At 37.1% G+C, this 23,476-nt stretch overlaps 1 protein-coding gene across 1 annotated transcript; it reads left to right on the forward strand.

The window, feature by feature from the left end:
• The first annotated feature begins 8,074 nt into the window (after positions 1–8,074).
• LOC149263489 (putative protein phosphatase 2C 44) lies at positions 8,075–9,407 on the forward strand. Its single transcript, XM_089387930.1, has 2 exons — positions 8,075–8,221; positions 8,345–9,407. The coding sequence occupies exons 1-2, from the start codon at positions 8,123–8,125 to the stop codon at positions 8,546–8,548; spliced, it is 303 nt and encodes a 100-aa protein (XP_089244056.1). The 5' UTR covers positions 8,075–8,122; the 3' UTR covers positions 8,549–9,407.
• The last annotated feature ends 14,069 nt before the right edge of the window (positions 9,408–23,476 follow it).

Genomic DNA, 23,476 nt, shown 5'->3' on the forward strand with positions numbered 1-23,476 from the left:
TTGTAAGCACGCTCTGGTTACTTGGCTGCGAACAGTGGCTACTTTCTGCATGCAGGTTCTAGTTACTTGATTAAAGATGCTATGAGTAGTAAGGCCATGAACCCCACTAGATATTATCATACATATATCAATAATTTTTATGGGGTCATCCTTGTACTTTAGATATTTACAAATGATGGGACATTTTATTGCTATTATGAATTGAAATTGAACCCTCTTGATGATGGGCCTGGTTTTTCGGTGAGATTGAGAGCATGTTGAGCAGTCTAGTCCACTGTGATTCTACTCCCACCAAATCTTATTTTCAAATTCATTTTGAGTCTCGATGACAGTTAGTAAGTCTCCACAAAAATCTATATGACTGCCCACCAAAAATAAGGCAACACATTTTGTTTTGCCACCAATATTGTTCAGTTACATTTGTTATTAAGTCTCATTCTTCTTCGAATATCATTGACATGAGGTAGAGGTAAAGCAAGGTATGCTTTAAGAAAATTAGGTCCATGGTAAATAAGGAAATATGTAACATAAAATTCGATAGCTTTATTGGTTGAAGTAATTTTCAAGTATTTTAGATGGGTTACTTGATTGTGGATGCTTTGGGTTGCTTGTTGGAGTCCTCTTGCTTATTGATGCAATTGTCGAATTATGTGCTGTAGTAATTGGATTCTCTGTCTTTCCTTTCTAGCTAAATACCATCCTAATGCCCTATCCATTTATCAAAGGGGTGCACATAAAGAACTACCCCTTCCTTAGAAAAGTTCAATTATTCTTGCTCTTATGCCTTTCGGATTATTTCTGCCAATTCATTCTACATGCCTTCCCTTAATGTGCATTTGAGTGAGTAAAAGGTGAAAGGTATCAACCAGAAAGGATAAAGGCACTCAACCATGAATAAATCGATTAAATCCCGCCTTTCATATAGAAATATCGTGAAATCGAAATATTGTGAGAAAAATCTTCACTTTAAGTTACCAAAAGGGTAAATTTCTGTCTATGCCCCCTCAAGTGGATGTTTTGTGTAATCAAAAACCTAAATTTATTTCCCCTTCACAAGGAACCCCAAAGGGTGTTCTATTTTCTTAAACCTCATATTTTTCACAGCTTTCCATTAACCCTTAATAATAAATTCCTTTTTTCTCCTCACCTGATGGATAACCATTTAGAGAATTGACTAGAGACCGTGATTCTGGCCATGAATTATACCCTAGAATTGAGGGAATGGGAAGAATAAGTAAGGGATATTTATCTCTTATCAGGACCAGATTAGACAAACTCACCCTTACCATTTATTACTATCTTAACCCTATGAAATGGAGTGATGCCCAACCCAACTAGCCTATCTTAGCTACGAAAAAATCCAAGCGTTGTGGATTTTATAAACCCATAAGCATGAACACAGAAATATGATGCAAAGTGGGTTGTCTCTTTCTTTCATTCAAAAAAAAAAATACATGGGTCTCGCAAGGATGAACAAAAAATGAAACAATTCCTAGGCTTGACAAGGATTACACTAGGGCTCTGCTGCAAGTTGGGTTATCCTATTCCAACCCCTTAAATGTCTGCCCAACCCCTTGAAGTAGAAGGATGCTTTGAGGACTACCTTTATTTTTTTTATCTTGCCACTACCACCATTGAATAAGTTGAATCCCTATTTCTTTTTTCTCCTTCTCCTTATTGAATAACTTGAATCCCTATGTCTTTCTTCTCTTTCTCCTCGGAGAACCAGGTCATGGAAGAGCACATTTATCATCCTTTATAGGATAAAAGGATACTTGGAATTGGGTCATGGCAGAACACCCTTATCATCATTTCTGGGATAGAAGGATACTTGAAATCGTAGGCTACTGCTACTATCAATCAGAATTAGAGGCGCCCAGACAACACCATAGAATTATCCGAAGATCCACCAGTCTAGATTGACACATAATATGGGCAAGAGAGACAATTGCTTCCCATTAGTCTTATTAGTATGTTGGAACTGTAAGTGTCATGGCTTGGAGCAGAGCTTGCATGATATATTACAGAGATTATTATGGAGATGGAGTGATGAGGCATGTGGCTCCCATGTGAGGGTCCAAAATCGATGTCATCTAATATAAAAATTTTAACTTTTTGAATCATTATGTTTACAAAGAAATTTGATCAAGAAAGATAGCCAAAGCTCCAAACTTTTTGTTATGAAATACTCACTTGTACCTTCTCACTCCTTCTCTGCTAGTCGAATGAAATATTGTAAGGGTTTTAGGTCAGTAATATAACATAAGAATTTCAACTTCCATCTTCTAGAGATAGGACTTTTTAGAGTAGGGCTTTGATTCATGGCCTTGGAAACTAACTCTATGGCTTAAATTCAGAGAAATTTTCTTTCATTGTGTGCCCAATTAATATCGTTCTTTATGTGGTTAATGACTAAGCTCGTATTGGTAAGTCCAAAGATCATTTCTTTTCCTTGTGATTTCCACTAATATACCACAATAGTTGAGAAGAAAAGCATCTTTAGTATGCAAGTATATGACAAAATATTAATGCTTACAATATATTTCAAACACCAGTATTTTTCCATGTAGCATTATTTTAAAGAATAATATATTGATGGCCAACAACCATTTTTTGATAGGGGTGGTAACATGGATGACGACAGCCAACAAATAGACTGAGGTTGGGGTGGAAAAACTAAACTTATTGAACTTTAAGAAGGCATGTTACCTAAGTAGTAATAGTGTCAAGGTTTTTGTAGATAGAACCCTCATCATCATTACCCTAACCCCTCCACACCCCTTACTTCCATTGAATCCCTTCCATCTTTCCCGTATAAGTCAATAATAATCCCTCACTAAGAGAAATTTTTGAAGTGGTATAAGGCTACCAAACCTATGTATTCTAGTGGGAAAAAGGTACGTTTAGTGGAACGAAGGGGTGGTTTTTATTCTGGACAACCGCCTCGTAACCTTTATGTTTTAGAGATGCTAGAAGGTTTGTATTTTAATGGCCCATAGTTGGCAATTGGCCAGGCTTTCAATATCCCTTGCCTTCCAAACTATGGACCTTTATACTTCATTAAGTTCATTACCTAAGTGGGATGGTACCAGTGAAAGCCCATAGATGAATTATAGCGAAGACAATAATTGAATTGGCATGTGAAGCCCCATGCACCCGATTGTACAACAACGAGAGGTATTCGATAGATTTATTTTTTGATTACTGGATACTGGGCTCGAAGAAGGCACACCTAGAGGTTACAACCTGCAGTGTTGAATTATGAAATAGAGAACTGATAGTTATTCATAGGTCTTGTTCTGAAGTTATTCCAATAGTCTACTAGAGACCTTACTTGACCCTAACATGGATTTAACTCATAACCACCAAATGGAACAATTTGTTGCAGAACCAAAGCTTGATTTCTCAGTCGGCTACATTGCACAACCCTATTTTTTTGTGTATATCTAGTATCTACGACATAGTGGCAACCGAAACCTATGCTTTGTGTCAATACAAGCCTGACCACCTTGGTGCTAGACTACACTTCATGGGAAATTAACAAAATTTTGGTTTAAAAGATACATTTTTACAAACATTAAATAAAATGTTAGTGTTCTAGAAAATTTCACTTAAGTAGGTGCTCAAGTATAGTGTGGGCCTTCGTTTATCTATGTGTGTATCGACAATATTGACATGCAAGTTATTTTATGTGAAATAAATTGGTTAGTGTTTTTGTTTGTTTGAGAAGATTTGTGGTTTTTTATATGCCAACCATGTTCATTAAACATGATAGCATGTTGTGTTAACCTTCTTCGGGGAATTTGTAGGATCATATCAACTTTGAGAAAGGTCTTATCACAAGATATTTGTAGCCACTTATTCTTAGAGATACAAATCAACTTGTACTTGATGTTGTTTTGAATTATTTCAGACTTAGTTCCAGGAAAAATAGCATTGGGATTCATAGAGATATGTATCTTAGTTCCTAATATAACTCCTGGATGCACATGTGTTGATGAGACGTGCCACACGAAGGTGATTTTACTGATTTTTTAAGATGAAGTATCTACTTATGGGATGTTGCTTGGTTAGCAACCAAGGCATTAGGAGGTTGTTTGTTTTGTAAGAAAGGCATGTGGACGGTTACCTGGACATGAAACAAAATGTATTTATCCATCAATATTGAAGAGGGTTTGTTGACAAATGCCAGGATCATTTTAGCTCATGATATTACATTGTCGTTAACAGAGAATAACAACCTTAGCCATTGGAAGTTGGCAAAAGTTCCTTGCATTCTGGTGACATGTTAGCTCAATTGTTCAGGGGTTTTTTTAATGAAATATTACAACTGTTTTAACAATTAGAATTGCACCTAGAATTTTGGTTTTGTATAATATTTGTAAGAAAGGAATATGGCCATGCTTTAAGATCCCAATAGCGCTATTTAGAAGATTGATTTTGTTTTGGGGGTTTCTTACATAGCAACAAGTTTTGTTTGGAATCCACTAACTAAATATGGTTTGATGAAAGACAAAAATTAGTTTGGTGAGTGATTACTGGGCCATTTCATATAAGTAAGGAAGAGTGTTGTTGATGGAGATGTCATATGGATACTTTATATGAAGGTACCTACAAGAACAAACAACCTTATCCTCATGACTTGGTGAAGGAAATGTTCTTTAAGTACAAGCAATTTAAAACTCAGACCTTGTCTTCATCCTAAAATTAGATTGGAAAGGGGTGTTGTCTAGCTTAGCAAGTAAACATGTTTTCAGACTCCATAGAGGCACCTCACCATAGTTGTGTTGACCTTGCTTTTATTATAGAAATAACAACATGATCTAGTTTATTTCATTCAACATGCTTCTCTAGGAGTTAGTTTTAGCAACTATGAATATAACTTGGAGCTTAAAGAAATGTGTGCTTCCACTAGGGGATAATCTCATTACGTTTCATAAATGATTCTAAGTTAAAGAATGGTTCCTTCATTCAAACTATTCTGGGTTAGTTTGTGCATTAGTTTGAACTTTTTTCTCTTTTGAGTAAGGGATAATCACTGTATGACAGAGGTTGATTACCATGTTATTTTGGAAGATGGCATATCTTATGGTAGTGCTATTGGTTCCCTCACTTAAGATTGATTTGGCTGATTACATATGAGCTACTCTCAGCAAGATTGGGGTGCTAAGAAATTTTCTCTTGTTAAATATTGCCAACTGTTGCACACTGACAAATTATTTCCTAGTAATTTCCTTGCTTGGTGGAAAAGGTAGCTGATGTTAGCATCACAAAATCACTCCAAATTTAGACAGTGATAGTGATTCATGCAAAGTTAAGTAAGGTGCTCCATATTAAACATTATGGTCTCAATCTTATGTGCACTTGCTTGTCTAACTAGGCTACCCCACTTGGACCTAAATTTAGCTTTCTTTTGTGTGCATCCTCTCTCCTATCATTGTACAAGGCTTGTTTTTAGGGGAGTAAGCTATCAATATGGGCAAGGTGAAGTATAAGAGCAGGTGAATATTACAGGTTAGTGAAAAAATCATGGATGATTCATGAGTCTGTTTTCCTAGCCTTAGATATTTCATACTTTCTCTTCTCTTTAATGTTAAGTGATTGAATTTGTTTAGAATTATTGACATGAATATATCCAAATCACGCCAGGAGAGAAAAATTAAGGGTTGACATGTATTCCACCATGAGTTCTTTTCAGAGCGTGTTAATTTCAGGTCATTAGACTATGTACTTGCACCCTTTATAAATAGAGATCTTAACATTCTCTAAGTGTTCCCTAGTTCTTTTCATTTTGATATGAATGTTTTTGGAGTTAACGAGATTTGAGTTATACTTTCCTTGTTAGCTTTCTCATATTATTTCTCCCCCAATGGATGAAAGCTACCCATCAAATTTGAATTAAAAGAAACATGTAATTTTTTGTTTTTGAGGTTAAAAATTGCACATCTATAAGTATCCCGTGCAGATTTGTAAATATTGTTTTCTATTATAGCTTCAAATTGCATATTTTCAAAGCACGCTTAAGCTTTCAGTACCTTCTCTCTCTTTGTATTGTTTATACGAATGTTCCAACCTCTTTAACCAAGTTCTACCTTCTTTGATATTCATATACTTGTCTTATTAGGAACATCATTGGTCATGGGTTGATGAACCTAAAACTCCTTGTGCCAAATGCAAAGGATACAAATAATATTTTCTTAATAGCTCATAACAAAGATTTAGAACCATTGGTTATCAAGTGTCTAAATATATATTGTTTTAGTATAGAATCTAGGAGTCACAATAAAATTAGAGAAGCTATTCTTGTATAGCTATGGACATAATACATTAAAAACATTATTTCTTGTATTCAAACTATTGTTTAATTAAACATTCTCGAGCATGGTTCCTATTCACATTTTTATGTGTGCATAAAGTTAATCCATAGCTACTATAGCCCTTTCTAGTGCTTTATCTAAGGAGGCAAGGCCCATTCTATGATAGTTGTTATAGTGTTAGCTAGGATTCTTGGATTTGATTAATAGTTCCTCTTCAATGTTCATGCATTTTTAGTGGTGGATTAATTCCCTTTTTCCTAGTAGAATACCATTGTTTCCATTTTAAATTGAATTTTCATTTATAATTTGATTAAAATGTTTTTTTTGTTCCAATAGATTAGTGTTGTGTGGTGAATATGCCACATATCTTATACACCATTAAGAAAATGTACATTAAAAGCTATAGAAGTTGTTATAATGAATGAATTGTGATTACTAGTAGAACTGAATCATTGATTACGATTATCTAACATAAGATTATTTCCATTTCTATTACAGTCCTAACAAGAGCTAAGAACTTATTTGGAGCAAGGATCATGAATCATTCGCTGGAGGCCTAACTTTGTAGATACTTATTTACTCAATGAAAGTGAGCATCAAGTTAGCTCCTCTTCTTTTAGTTTTAGCTAAAATGTCAGAACTAGTTATGTCTTCCATTCTGTAATCTTATATGTACTCTTGTTGTTTCAGCATGCGATAAATTTTGTTCAAGGAGACAAGTACTATGGAGCTAAAGAAACCATAAATGTTTGGGATCCTAAAATTCATCTTTCAAATGAGTTCATCTTGTCTCAGTTGTCGATTTTGGTAGGTTCATCTGAAGCAATTGAAAAGGGAAAATCCCAACCCCATTCTAATGTAATTCCTTTCCTAAATGATTGTGCATGTGAGTCCAGATCTATATGGGAAGAATAAAACTACTCTCTTCACATATTAGACTGTAATCTCTTCTAGATCATATGCCTTATAGTTTCAATTACTTTTTGATTGTGCTATCCATTTCATCTTGGCAACCCTCCTGAAGCTCCATCATCGCCTCCTATATTTCTATCACATCCTCTAGCTTCCCGACCTAATCACATAATTCTTTAAAGGGAGCTAGCTCAATGGAAGAGCACTCACTTTACATGTAGGAGGTTGGCGGTTCGATTCCACTGTGCCCTAATATCTATTAATCAATGATATTGTTGTTTGTTTTCAATTACGCCCTAAGGCGTTCCCTCTGAGAAAGACATCCCTAAAATGTGACGTGTGCGATCCTGAGCCATTGATTATGTGTGTTAGATGATTGGAGTGTTTTCTGCCATTCGTTTAATTTGTTTTTTCATAGAAAAATGGTTTTTTTCCCATGGTAATGGGCCATGAAAAGCCAGGCCTGGCCTGCTGGCGATGAGACTCTTCGCAGAGACTGCCTGCTGGCGATGAGACTCTTCTGCTAGCAATGACACTCTTCGCAGAGACTCTTCATGTCTTTCTTCCCTGCAGAGACTCTTCCTGTCTTTCTTCTCCGTGTGAGACCTTGCACTTGCCCTCGCTCGTTTAAATATTCATGAAAATGCACACATTTAGAAGAGCCACCGTCTAACTGTGAAGGGAGAAAGACATAGTTGAATCTCGATGTGAAAAATTTGAAGATGGCACCTCAGTTGCAGCAAATTCCTGTTACCTCGAATGATCCGTCACCGGCTGGCAGTCAATCATGTACGCAAAATCAAATCCGTGGAGTGGCATATGGCAATTATTCCGGTCATCGCTGCCGCGACTGCTGTACTGTAGCAGAGACGAAAAAGTTTCAGAACAGAGATATGGGGTTATTCGCCATTTACAGTTCTGCCCCTAATTCAGGCCACGTTAATGTGCCGCGTTACCTGCAGAGGAACCTTTTCTCTAATATTTTGAAACAGGTAAGAGGGGGAAAATAAGCTGTTATTGATTTGGGGATTTTCATTTATGAATTTTTTTCAGAGGATGCTAATTACATAATTTCATTAATGGTTCTGCCATGGTTTTGTGGTCTCCTGTGGAAGCCGGGGTTTTGGTCGAATCCGGAGAAAGCAATCGTGGAGGCCTTTCGAGAGACGAAGGCCGGGATTTTGAAGGACAAGAAGGTGGTTTGGGGAAATGGAAATTGCAGAGCAGTGACGGTAATGGTGATTGATGGGCGTCAACTTCTGGTAGCGAGGGGTCTGGAAATGGGTGATATTGTGGGTAACCTGGAACAGACTACTTAGGCCGAGAGTGATGTCAGGCTGCTAGTGCTGTATAATCTGATTTGACGTTTCTATTGTTAGTACTGAATTTGTTGTTGCTGGTACAGTTATTGCCGCTGTCGCTGTTGTTGGTGCCCTATGATATCTGAGCCACTTTCTTGGCCTTGAGGGTGGTCACCAACAATGGCTTTTTTTCAGCTTCTCATGGGTTAGATAACTAGAAGTTAAATGTTGCATTATTGTGGAAGAAGCCATAAGGACTCCCTTAGAGGGGATGAGGGATGCCATGGAAGAAATGAATCAAACTCTGCATAATTAATTGCGACAATGGACAGAAGGGATGGGGAGACAGGAATAGTAATGAGGATTAATATCAGAAGAGAGACAAATTGACGTGGTAATAAAACTCCTTTTGCAGGGAACATTAATAGGAGGATGGGCCTTTCATGGGAATGATGGAAATCAAGGTAATGAAGATATAAATCGTGTTGATCAGTGGATTCTTAACAGAATTTTGATGCCCAAGTTTTATGGGGTAGATGAAGAGACTAAACCAAGGGATTGAATCAGTACATTGCCATGTTTTCTTCAATTAAATCCCGTCGAGGACTGTTGGAAATATCCGATATTTCACCCAAACGCCTATCTGATATCTGATATTGCATCAATATCACAGTATCTTTTTTCCACTCAACATAAATGACATTGAGTACACAACAATGTCCTTTGAGGAGTGATTTGGGCTAAGAGGGCCCAATTTTGTAATCCTGGGGGCATGGGAACTCTGTGTTGTGGCTTTCCTGGCATAGGAGGCCGATGAGTCTTGAGGAAGAAAGAAAACTAGCGATGTGCACTTTGTGCATGACGTTTGTGTGGGGAATGGTAGCTTCCCCTCTACGATGGGAGTGAGAACTAGTAAATCAGGGTGGCCTTGTGGTCACGTGTACGAGGTAGCACGACCTCACAGATCTGCCACTATTTGAGTTTGTAATTGTTGTAGCTCTGCTTGACTCTATTTGTATATATAGGCTGGAAAATAAGGTAAATGGTCTCTGTTACAATATTAAAAGATAACCCACTTTGTTAGTGATAATAGTTATGCCTAGAGCATCATTTTTTCTTTACTTAGCATAATAGTTACTAGTGCATGTTCACCTTAATGCATAGCATTATGCATGTTCACATTAAAGGTAGCTATTATGCATGATTACATTTAATGCGTCACTCAAGACATCCTTTGTAACGCCTTATGGTTTGTGTTTTATAACTCTGTTCATAAATGTCAATTGTCGAGGATTCCAACTTTTTTCTTGGATTTCCTAAGTATGTAAATCGGCTATAAACAAAGACTCTTGGGCATTAGAGAAGGGGTCTGGAAATGGGTGATATTGTGGGTAACCTGGAACAGACTACTTAGGCCGAGAGTGATGTCCGGCTGCTAGTGCTGTATAATCTGATTTGACGTTTCTATTGTTAGTACTGAATTTGCTGTTGCTGGTACAGTTATTGCCGCTGTTGCTGTTGTTGGTGCCCTATGATATCTGAGCCACTTTCATGGCCTTGAGGGTGGTCACCAACAATGGCTTTTTTTCAGCTTCTCATGGGTTAGATAACTAGAAGTTAAATGTTGCATTATTGTGGAAGAAGCCATAAGGACTCCCTTAGAGGGGATGAGGGATGCCATGGAAGAAATGCATCAAACTCTGCATAATTAATTGCGACAATGGACAGAAGGGATGGGGAGACAGGAATAGTAATGAGGATTAATATCAGAAGAGAGACAAATTGATGTGGTAATAAACCTCCTTTTGCAGGGAACATTAATAGGAGGATGGGCCTTTCATGGGAATCATGGAAATCAAGGTAATGAAGATATAAATCATATTGATCAGTGGATTCTTAACAGAATTTTGATGCCCAAGTTTTATGGGGTAGATGAAGAGACTACACCAAGGGCTTGGATCAGTACATTGCCACGTTTTCTTCAATTAAATCCCATCGAGGACTGTTGGAAATATCTGATATTTCACCCAAACGCCTATCTGATATCTGATATTGCATCAATATCACAGTATCTTTTTTCCACTCAACATAAATGACATTGAAAACACAACAATGTCCTTTGAGGAGTGATTTAGGCTAAGAGGCCCCAATTTTGTAATCCTGTGGGCGTGGGAACTCTGTGTTGTGGCTTTCCTGGCATAGGAGGCCGATGAGTCTTGAGGAAGAAAGAAAACTAGCGATGTGCATTTTGTGCATGATGTTTGTGTGGGGAATGGTAGCTTCCCCTCTACGATGGGAGTGAGAACTAGTAAATCAGGGTGGCCTTGTGGTCACTTGTACGAGGTAGCACTACCTCACAGATCTTTGTAACTGTTGTAGCTCTGCTTGACTCTATTTGTATATATAGGCTGGAAAATAAGGTAAATGGTCTCTGTTCCAATATTAAAAGATAACTCACTTTGTTAGTGATAATAGTTATGCCTAGAGCATCATTTTTTCTTTACCTAGCATAATAGTTACTAGTGCATGTTCACCTTAATGCATAGCATTATGCATGTTCACATTAAAGGTAGCTATTATGCGTGCTTACATTTAATGCGTCACTCAAGACATCCTTTGTAACGCCTTATGGTTTGTGTTTTATAACTCTGTTCATAAATGTCAATTGTCGAGGAATTTAACTTCTTTTTTCTTGGATTTCCTTAGTATGTAAATCGGCTATAAACAAAGACTCTTGTGCATTAGAGAAGGGGTCTGGAAATGGGTGATATTGTGGGTAGCTTGGAACAGACTACTTAGGCCAAGAGTGATATCCGGCTTCTAGTGCTGTAGAATCTGATTTGACGTTTCTATTGTTAGTACTTAATTTGCTGTTGCTGGTGCCCTATGATATCTGAGTCACTTTCTTGGCCTTGAGGGTGGTCACCAACAATGGCTTTTTTTCAGCTTCTCATGGGTTAGATAACTAGAAGTTAAATGTTGCATTATTGTGGAAGAACCCATAAGGACTTCCTTAGAGGGGATGAGGGATGCCATGGAAGAAATTAATCAAACTCTGCATAATTAATTGCAACGATGGACAGAAGGGATGGGGAGACAGGAATAGTATTGAGGATTAATATCAGAAGAGAGACAAATTGACGTGGTAATAAAACTCCTTTTGCAGGGAACATTAATAGGAGGATGGGCCTTTCATGGGAATCATGGAAATCAAGGTAATGAAGATATAAATCATATTGATCAGTGGCTGCTTAACAGAATTTTGATGCCCAAGTTTTATGGGGTAGATGAAGAGACTAAACAAAGGGCTTGGATCAGTACATTGCCATGTTTTCTTCAATTAAATCCCATCGAGGACTGTTGGAAATATCTGATATTTCACCCAAACGCCTATCTGATATCTGATTTTGCATCAATATCACAGTCTCTTTTTTCCACTCAACATAAATGACATTGAATACACAACAATAAACAGGCAAATGAATATTTTGGCAATACCAACAGTACACATCACTTTAGAATCTCTACAGATTCACTTCGTAGAGCTGTCACAACACTCAATGATTCAGAACAATAGCACTCCTTACAGAGAATACAATACTAATTAGCATTGTTGATAATATCGGCGATATATCGCCGAATATCGGAAATATCGCGATATTTTCAGCGAGCCGATATATCGCCCCGAAAATATCGCGATATTTTCGGGTCCCAAAAATATCGCGCGATTTCCAAAATATCGGCGATATTTTCGAAAATATCGCACGACGATCTAAAATATCGCCGGACGTGTTTTTCCGCGATAATTTTTTTTAAATACATCTCACTTTAATCTTACGCACTCCATCCCATTTCCCAAATAAACACATTTATCCACGTAATTATTACGCCGTAAGGCGTTCCCTCTGAGAAAGACATCCCTAGAATGTGACGTGTGCGATCCTGAGCCATTGATTATGTGTGTTAGATGATTGGAGTGTTTTCTGCCGTTCGTTTAATCTGTTTTTTCATAGAAAAATGGTTTTTTTCCCATGGTAATGGGCCATGAAAGGCCAGGCCTGGCCTGCTGGCGATGAGACTCTTCGCAGAGACTGCCTGCTGGCGATGAGACTCTTCTGCTGGCAATGACACTCTTCGCAGAGACTCTTCATGTCTTTCTTCCCTGCAGAGACTCTTCATGTCTTTCTTCTCCGTGTGAGACCTTGCACTTGCCCTCGCTCGTTTAAATATTCATGAAAATGCACACATTTAGAAGAGCCACCGTCTAACTGTGAAGGGAGAAAGACGTAGTTGAATCTCGATGTGAAAAATTTGAAGATGGCACCTCAGTTGCAGCAAATTCCTGTTACCTCGAATGATCCGTCACTGGCTGGCAGTCAATCATGTACGCAAAATCAAATCCGTGGAGTGGCATATGGCAATTATTCCGGTCATCGCTGCCGCGGCTGCTGTACTGTAGCAGAGATGAAAATGTTTCAGAACAGAGATATGGGGTTATTCGCCATTTACAGTTCTGCCCCTAATTCAGGCCACGTTAATGTGCCGCGTTACCTGCAGAGGAACCTTTTCTCTAATATTTTGAAACAGGTAAGAGGGGGAAAATAAGCTGTTACTGATTTGGGGATTTTCATTTATGAATTTTTTCAGAGGATGCTAATTACATAATTTCATTAATGGTTCTGCCATGGTTTTGTGGTCTCCTGTGGAAGCCGGGGTTTTGGTCGAATCCGGAGAAAGCAATCGTGGAGGCCTTTCGAGAGACGAAGGCCGGGATTTTGAAGGACAAGAAGGTGGTTTGGGGAAATGGAAATTGCAGAGCAGTGACGGTAATGGTGATTGATGGGCGTCAACTTCTGGTAGCGAACGCAGGCGATTCCAAGGCTATTTCAATCCTTTTTGAAGTCAATTCGAATTTCTGGGTTGAGGTAGAATGGGCTTATCTTCAAGCGAGTTCTTGCCTCCCTCTAAGGAATATTATTTATGTGTTGGTAGCATTGAAGTTGTTTGCTCTATCTTTGAAAGATTGCGAAAAGCAATGCAGTTACACTGGTAATGAACCTCTAACCCTGCGAACAAGAAGATGACCATAAAGACCAGGGCTGGGTAACCAATTAACTCTTCTGGAAAAATTCAACAATTCCAATTTAATAATCCTATTCCAAGACTGTTTATGTGGAAGATATGAAATATGCTGTCTGTTTTGTAAAAAGCTTCTGTCATGGTTGTTATGTCTTTTGATAAACAAATTTAGATGGCTCTTGATTGGCATAGATATCTATTTCTATCTAAAGGAGTTCATTACTGATAGTTGGGGATTGACATGAAGTGCTGGCACATGTTTTGTATTTAAGCAGATCTTGTTGTTGGTCGTTTTGAACACGCGGTCAATCAAAACAATGCCAATGGGGAAGGATACAGTTATTGTTGATGTTGGAAATGCAGCTGAGGCAGTGAATGCTGATGAAGAGGTAGCCAATCCCCTTCATGAGATCCAGAGTCTTTGCATGCAATGTGGAAAAAATGTGAGGCTCGTTGGGAAACCCCCAATGCTCTTCTTGGATTGGTTTGATATGAATATGTTTGACTACTTCCAGTCTTCCAATAATTAATGATTATTGTTGAACTGTAGCTTTCTAACACTCTGTAAATCTTTTTTTTCTCTTAATAAGTCTTATTTAAAATGTGTGCCTTTTCTGCTATAGTTGTTAGAATTTTCAATGTACAATAATTGGTGCTTGAAGTTACATTCTTAACCAAAAAGTTACATATTTGGAATAGGAGAGACTTGTACTGATCATTCTCCAAAATGATATCAGGGGAAACGCATGGTGGATATTTGACAATGCTTCTATTTCATTATTTTCTTTCTCATATATCATTGTGTCTAGACTTTAGAGTTGGCTTTTGTTACTGGATTTCTTCTGCAGCTTGGATTTTGTTTTTTGGTGGACACGATATCTCTTTGTTCGTAAGACCTGTTTTAGAAAAGGAAAGTTTGAGTTTACACTATTTCATACTTATTGGGAATGACTATAGGTGGTTTTCACTTGTGCCAACTATATCAGCAAGTTTCCCCTACACACTGAATATTCACGCACTAGTGGAAGCAAGATCTTGTATAACTGGCAGTGTTTTTTAAATATGTTTTCTTGTTGCAATTGCTTATCCATGCCTTTTTAATGAAATGGACCCTAAGAGATTATACTGAAATTAGTTGCTTTTTGTGTTTGGATGGAGAAATTTTTCAGTCTCTAAAGGAATTTTCTTATCTCCATTTGACAGACCTCTTAATAAAATTATTTTCTTCCCTAAGATTTTCCAGATGGAAGCATTTCTTAGCCATATAGAATTTGTTAGGACATTTTTGTTTATAAGGCGTGCATTTTGATACAATGTTTATATAATACATTTGCATGTTTGAACAGTATGGACATCCTTTTTTCGTACAGTATAAAGCTTATAACATTTTTTTTTTTTTTTCCTTGGCATACATACATATATATATATATATATATATATATCTTCAGTAAAATGCTACTATTGTATGCTCTTGAGAAAAGAAAATTCACAGCATAAATGGCAATGTCCAAGAGTCACATAGTAGTCCTTGCTCCATTCGTTACTAAGGGCTAGGATCCATGTCGTACTGAATAGTGCATGCACATTGTTGTTGTTGTTGTTTTTTTTTTAACTGTAACGGATATAAGTTTTATTTATTTGAAAAAGATAGGAGGGGTCTTTGCCGAGGCAGCCCCAATTACAAAGTGAACATCCAACAAATTCAGCGTTTAAGTTGCATCATTTTCAAGCAATTTTATAAGTAAACTAAAGGTTGGTGTTGAGTCTACATGTGTGGCTTGTCTTGGAAATTGTTGAAGACTAATTCAAAAGATATGACAGGCCCCTCTAGCATATTAAGACTATTCATTGTGGTGATCAATCGTAGGCTACTCTTCCACATTTTTGTGGTGCAATCTAATCCATAAAGGCTTATCTTTATAAGTAAGAGTTTCATTGGATGATTTGAATGTGTCTTTTATGCTTTTTAGGAAAATGGAATAGTGGAATTCAAACCACGTCCTCACCATAATATTTTTTTATCTCGGAAACAACGATGCCAGTGAATGTTCCCGATGTAATCTTGTTTTTAGAATTTCTTTGTTGTGCTTTATAATATTTTATCTGTCCTTCTTTTAACATAGTTGTCATATGAATTGCAGAAATATTATTATAGGTCCCTTTAATATAGTTATCATAGGAATGGCAACATTGTTAATATATTTTTTTCATAATAATTGGTTTGGGAAGTTAAGAAGTGCTTTATAATATTTTTATCTGTCTTTCTTTTAACATAGTTTTCATATGAATTCCAGAAATATTATTATAGGTCTCTTTAATATAAATGTCATAGGAATGGCAAAATTGTTAATATATTTTCTTCATAGTAATTGGTTTGGCAAGTTGAGGAGGCTCAAGACTGAAACTTGAAAAAAATCCTTAAAATAATATACAAAAACATGTTCACATGAACAACAATTAAATGGATAATGGGGATAACGGATAACCTGTGACATGACATTAACTATAACTCATTATCATCCACCCTTGCTTTCAACAATGTTGATTCACATGTTTCTATTCTTCTACACACTATTATTATTTACAAAATATCCATATTCAAAATACAGAACTAATACTTTCAACGGTAACTCATTATCATCCACCCCTGCTCTCAACAATGTCCATTTAGTTATTTTTCTACACACTACTATTATTTACAAAATATCCTTACTCAGAATACAAATAACTAAAAATATCAATTGTAAATCATTATCATCCACCCTTACTTTCAACAATGTCCATTCACATGTCGTTATTCTTCCACACTTTATGGCATACACACTTTATCATTATTCTTCCACACTTCCACACTTTATGCCTTACGGCGTTTCCTTTGCAACATCAGATGCAAATGCTAGTTAAATACATTTTATATTGATTTATATCAACGGTGAGATATTTTTCTCGATTCATTGTTTTATATTGTCTTTAGAGAGACAAAATGAAATTGTCTCCTAAGAGACAATAACACTTGTGTTATATATTGTCTTTATAGAGACAATTTTTCAAGACATTAATTTAAGACACCCACTTATAAACAATATTTAAGACAATACACAAGTTTTGTTTTGTCCAACTTAAGACAATTTACAAAAAAAAGTTGTCTCTTAAGAGAGAATAACACTTGTGTTATATATTGTCTTTATAAAGACGATTTTTCTGTTTTAAAGACAATACTTAAGACAATACACAATTTTTTTTTTATTATCAACTTACCCAAAAATTATCTCAAATAGTGTCTTAAAGTGAGTTGTAGTGGGTAGAAGAAAAGAATCTAATCAAATTCAAAATATCAACCTCAATGGACCATTACTTTTCTTAATTAAAACATGAGAATCCCAGGCCCGCTGAATGAAACTGGTCTCGAAAGGATGGTACTAAATTAGGGTCGATTCCGAAATGATCGGGCCACATTAGAATGAGAAACCACAATCGCCCGCATGGGGAAAACGCAGAGACAATATATTGAAACAAAGGGACAAAAGATGTTGAGAACGCAGAGACAATATATTGAAACGAAGGGACAAAAGATGTTGAGTAAGTGAGGAAGTTAAACGAACTATGAAACAGATGATCTATTACCTGAATACCCGATGAGCTATCGTTTTATTTTATTTTATTTTTAATGCGCTGTATAAATCATAGTTGTACATAACGCTTCAGCCAAAGCATATTCCCAGTACATATATCCTTGTTATTGATTTAAAATCAAACGATGGCTCATCCACCCTAAGTTGATATATAACTGGCTTTGATAAATAAAATAAATTGAAAGTATGTAATACAAATGGTATGTATCAATTGATTAATTTTATTTTGGTAAAAAACAATTAAAATTGTAAGATAAATATAAATATTTAAATTGTAGATTATTCTCGTCTTGACTTTTAATTATTTTTATAAGTGGACGACAACTATGGTGTTTGGAGGAATATCCTTCGTATGAGTTTAGAGCATGGAGCGACGACGAAAGGTGAAGTGTCCTGCATCGTGGCGATCGCGCCTGGTGAAGTTTTCAATCACTGTTGTCTAGATCGTCATGTTGTATTTCAATTCCTTCAAACTCCAGCAAAACGGTAATGGTTATGTATATGGAGACAACGAGTTTTCCGCACTCGTTCTGGCTCTGAATACCGCAGTGAAGCCTTATACCACATGCTCTAGGTTACATGGTTGCAACGTTGATTGGTATGGTGGGGCTGTTGAGCAACAGAGATTTCGGACAACTACTGTTCGAGTCCTATCATTTCAGGTCAGGGAAAATGGCATACTGCATGAATCTGGTGTGGTGTGCTATAGCAGCGCAAACATTTTCCATGGAGATGTTTGGGCTCATTTTCTTCGTTTCTTCATTTTTTTTTCTAGTGTGGTAAGTGTCGTGACGATCTCTGTTGTTCCCATTCTCATTGTGTTTTTGTTCAAAGAGAGACTGGATTCGGTTAAGATAATAGCCATTCTCTTGGGGATCTTGGGATTTATTTCATATGTTTTTGGTGGATACCGAGACTCCAAGGATGTCGCTTCTGGTTACAAGTTTTTCTGTAGGAAATGTAGTAGTTTTTGTTTTCTTTTCTTTTTTTTCCCTAAAATAAAATAAAGTTGTGAATTGCTTTTCATTGGTGCCAGGGGTTCTAGAGTAGTTAGTTAAATTTGTAACGTTATGTTAATTCATTAAAATAGGTTTAATATGTTTGTATTTTAATTCTTTTGTTATCAACATCGGCGATGAATTACAGGTTTCATCAATCTACTTGCATTCCACTTAATCTCTTCTTTTGATTTAACTCTTCATTTGACTCTTAATCTCTTCTTTTGATTTAACTCTTCATTTGACTTGAAAATAATTGATGTTGGAATGCACTTATGTATGTGGAGGTTCTGTGGAACGAAATATACAGGAGCGTGCTGCAAAGTGTTGTGGTGAGTTCTTCAAAATCACACATTTCAATCCCCACATTTTACTTTCCTCCTCGTGATGCGGTCATCACTCCTGCACTGACGTCAATTGACGAAGAGCATCCTGCATAGATAGTGATGAATGAAAGTGACATTTTCTTTGTAAGTTCAAAATGGGCTTCTTTGTAAATGTGAAGTGGACTTCTTTTAAACCTTCGATGGAGCAATTTTTTCTTATTCGACAAAATATTCGATTTGTGATATTCTAAATAAAAAATATCAATAAATATAAATGAGAATAAAAGTTGAATCTTGCATATAGCCAATTATACCATTTCCTTAGCATAATTACTGAAATATCTATACATATTCCCAATTGCACCATGGTTAAGATGGGGATGGGAATACAGGCATGGACTCACCTCCTCCACTCCACGGACTGCTCATCTTCTCCATATGACCGTAGTAACCGTAACTGTCCGGGTGGATCGCTGCCACTGCCATGTCATCCACCTTCCATTCCTCTGTGGATCTCCTCAATAACTGCGCTGTTTGAATGTGCGTCCTTTGCCAGGGTATAGAAGCAGCACATCCTCGTTTAACTGCTACCAAAACCCAATTCCTTTGTGAGAAAAACCTTAACAGGTATAAAAACCAAAACAATGCATAATTTCGAATCCAACATCTCCATTTATGGTACAGAAAATTTAGAATGAAAAGATTCGACGAATCTTACCACTATTTTTATACTGTCCTGTGCTGTCCACCTTTAATGAGAGAAATAATCCAAGATAACCATGCCCGGCATAACATGATTTTAGCACAGTACTAGTACAGGTCTCTGCGTCACGTCATGTGAAAAAAGAGATGTATTCAGTTGAGATTCCCTGAAATCTATGCGTCCTCTGCATAGTTGATACATACTATAACCGCTTAGCTCCCAACATAACTCCTGCACGAGACAATATAATCATACGATTCAATTATTTAATCCTCCCAAATTCTAAGAGATAAGTTACACATTTTATACATACATTTATCAGACCTCCTTGTTTCGGCAGTGCAAGGCAAGTTCCATAGACCTGTTTATCAGCACCGTATAGACCTCCTTTTTCGGCAGTGCAAACCAATTTCCATGGGTATCAGAGAATTGAAGCGCAGCAGCGGGCATGGGTATCAGAGGCTGAGCTTATGGTTGGTTCCGTCCGTGACGAGAGGCAAGAATTGGTTTGAATTGAGCAGAGCAGAGCACGCATTGTGTTAAGAACGACCCCTCCCATTGGAACTGCGAAATGCGTTTCAAGGACGTTGGGAGCCACCACAGAGAGCGACCTGCATATATGCAACCACAACCACAGCGAATAAGGTTAAGATTCATAGTTATGCAGCACTACCCCGTTAACAGCTTGAAAAGGGCCGGGCCGATCCCAGACCAAATTAGTTCCTGCTAATCCCGCTCATCATTGGGTATATATAACCAGAAAGATGCAAAGAAATTTACGATCATATGCAGATAGGATAAAAGGATACTTGGAACTGGGTCATGGCAGAGCACCTTTATCATCCTTTCTGGGATAGAAGGATACTTGAAATCGCAGGCTACTGCTACTATCAATCCGAATCAGAGGCCCCCAGACAACACCATAGAATTCTCCGAAGATCCACCAGTCTATGGGCAAGAGAGACAGTTGCTTTCCGTATAGTCTTATTGGTATGTTGCAACTTTACGTGGCATGGTTTGGAGCAGAGCTTGCATGATATATTATGGAGATTCTTATGGAGATGGAGTGATGAAGCACGTGGCTAAGCACGTGGCTCCCATGTGAGAGTCCACAATCGATGTCATCTAATTTAAAAACTTTAATTTTTGAATCGTTATGTTTACAAAGAAATTTGATGAAGAAAGCTACCCAAAGCTCCAAACTTTTTGTTATGAATTACTCACTTTTACCTTCTCACTCCCTCTCTTCTAGTCGAATGAAATATTGTAAGGGTTTCAGGTCAATAATATAGCACAAGAATTTCAACATCCGTCTTCTAGAGGGAGGGCTTTGTAGAGTAGGGTTGCGAGTCATGGCCTTGAAAACTAGCTTTGATTGTGTACCCAATTAATATTGTTGTTTATGTGGTTAATGACTTATGTGTACCCAATTAATATTGTTCTTTATGTGGTTAATGACTTAGCTGTTATTGGTATTGGTATTGGTAAGTCTAAAGATCATTGCTTTTCCTTGTGATTTCCGATAATAAACTGTAATAATTTAGAAGAAAAGCATCTTCAATATGCAAGTATGTAACAAAATATTGATGCCTACAGTATATTTCAAACACAACTGTTTTTCCATGTAGAATTCTTTTAAAGAATAGTAGATTGATGGCCAACAACTATTTTTTGATACGGGTGGTAACGTGGATGACGACCATGACGATAGCCAACAGATAGACCAAGGGTGGGGTGAAAAAACTAAACTTATTGAACTTTAAGAAGGCAACTTACCTTAGTAGTAATAGTGTCAAGGTTGTTGTAGATAGAACCCTCATCATCATTACCCTAATCCCTCCACAACCCTTCCTTCCATTGAATCCCTTCCATCCTCCCTGTATAAGTCAATAGCAGTGCCTCACTAAGAGAAATTTTTGAAGTGGTATAAGGCTACTAGACCTATGTATTCTAGTGGGTAAAGGCACGTTTAGTGGAACGAAGGGGTGGTTTTTATTCTGGATAACCCGCTCATAACCCCTATGTTATAGAGATGCAGGAAAGTATGTATTTTAATGGCCCATAGTTGGCAATTGGCTAGGCTTTCAATATCCCTTGCCTTCCAAACTATGGACGTTTAGACTTCATTAGGTTCATTAGCTAAGTGGGATGGTACCAATGAAATCCCACAGGTTAATTATAGGGAAGACATGAATTAAATTGGCATGCGAAGCCCCATGCACACGATTGTACAACAACGAGAGGTATTCGATAGATTTATTCTGTCATTACTAGATGTTGGGCCCGAAGAAGGCATACATAGAGGTTACAACTTGCGATGTTGAATTAGGAAATAGAGCACTGACAGTTATTCATAGGCCCAATTCTAAAGTTATTCCAGTAGTCCGGTAGAGACCTTACTCGACCCTAACATGGATTTAACTCAAAACCACCAAATGGACTAACTTCTCGCAGAACCAGAGCTTGATTTCTTGGTCAGCTACATTGCGCAAGCCTATTTTTTTGTGTCTATCTCATATCTACGACATAATGGCAATCGAAACCTATGCTATGTGTCAATACGAGCTTGACCACCTTGGTGCTAGACTACACTTCATGGGAAATTAACAAAATTTTGGTTTAAAAGGTACATTTTTTACAAACAATAAAGAAAATGTTAATTTTTTAGAAAATTTCACTTTAGTAGGTGCTCAAATATAGTGTGGGCCTTCGTTTATGTGTGTGTATGGACAATATTGACATGCAAGTTATTTTATGTGAAATAGTTTGGTTAGTGTTTTTGTTTCCTTGAGGAGATTTGTGGTTTTTCATATGCCAATCATGTTAATCCGTCAACTTGCAATCAGGAAACATGATAGCATCTTGTGTTAACCTTCCTCAAAGAATTTGTAGGATCATATCAACCTAGAGAAAGGTCTTATCACAAAAGCTTTGTAGCCACTTATTCTTAGAGATACAAATCAACTTGTACTTGATGTTGTTTTCAATTAGATCAGACTTAGTTCCAGGAAAAATAGCATTGGGATTCACAGAGAGATGTATCTTAGTTCCTAAGATAACCCTTGGATGTACATGTGTAGATGAGATGTGCCACACGAAGGCGATTTTATTGATTTTTAATGATGTAGTATCTACTTATGGGAGGTTGCTTGGTTAGGAAGCAAGGCATTAGGAGGTTGCTTGTGTTTTGTAAGAAAGGCATGTGAAGGGTTACTTGGACATCAAGCAAAGTGTATTTATCCATCAATATTAAAGAGGGCTTGTTGACAGATGCCAGGATCATTTTACCTCATGATTTTACATTGCTGTTAACAAAGAACAACAATCATAGCCATTGGAATTTGGCACAAGTTCCTTGCATTCTGGTGACATGTTAGCTCTATTTTTTAGGGGTTTGGTAGAGTCTGAAGATTGTCCTACAATGGCAATCCTTTTTGCCTAAATATCCTCTCTTTTCCTATATATTTACCACCTAAATAAATCCATATTCACCAGGTTTTGATGAAGGTGTGCAATAATATGACTTCTTGTTCATATTTAACTTTATACCCTATTGTTATGTTAAAGTTGCAATTGGCTATCGAAGCAGTCTGTATCCACAACTAATCCAGGTTTCCGTAGTTGCATCCATTGTTTGCAAGGTTCTGAAGTTCCAGTTCAACAACAAAGGGTGCGGATGGATAGAGGATGACTCCCTTGTGGATCCCTTCCTATCCCCTCGAAACTGTTCGTGAAGATAAGCACGGGAGATCACGGTCAAACTCCAAGTCAACCACCGGATTAATGCAGAACACAACCGAAGATTCGATAGAAACCTTATCGTTTTGCTTTCGGAATAGAAAAACGAAGGTTTAACGATATAATTTTAGATATGATAGAGATATTAGGCTTGAATTATTCATACATTTATGCCAAGAGACCTGCTATAAAACTTATGGTTGCACTGTGATTTGGGTGCACGTCGAATGATATAATTTTGAATAGTTTGTGAATTTCGTGTGAATAGAATTGGTTTTTGTGTGAAAGCATTGTGTTGATTGGAAGCTATGAACTTCTATGTGGAGGGCCCCTACAAATAGTGACAGGTTTTAATCAAATCCAATACAATTTCCTTTCATGTTTGGTGTGAAAATGCAACATAATGATTTCGCCAGGAAGTTGTTATTTGCATAAGAACTTTCATTTGCTTTATACCTAGTTCAGTATGT

Source organism: Pinus tabuliformis, chromosome 6 (genome assembly GCF_031772625.1).
Source record: "Pinus tabuliformis cultivar Carrire ecotype Pingquan chromosome 6, CPIR1, whole genome shotgun sequence".
Taxonomy (NCBI): domain Eukaryota; kingdom Viridiplantae; phylum Streptophyta; class Pinopsida; order Pinales; family Pinaceae; genus Pinus; species Pinus tabuliformis.

Bases quoted from the DNA above. Each gene is read 5' to 3' on its own strand.
- LOC149263489 (XM_089387930.1), top strand. From the start codon at position 8,123: ATGGGGTTATTCGCCATTTACAGTTCTGCCCCTAATTCAGGCCACGTT. The intron at 8,222-8,344 runs GTAAGAGGGGGA...CTCCTGTGGAAG, and splicing joins TCTCTAATATTTTGAAACAG to CCGGGGTTTTGGTCGAATCC.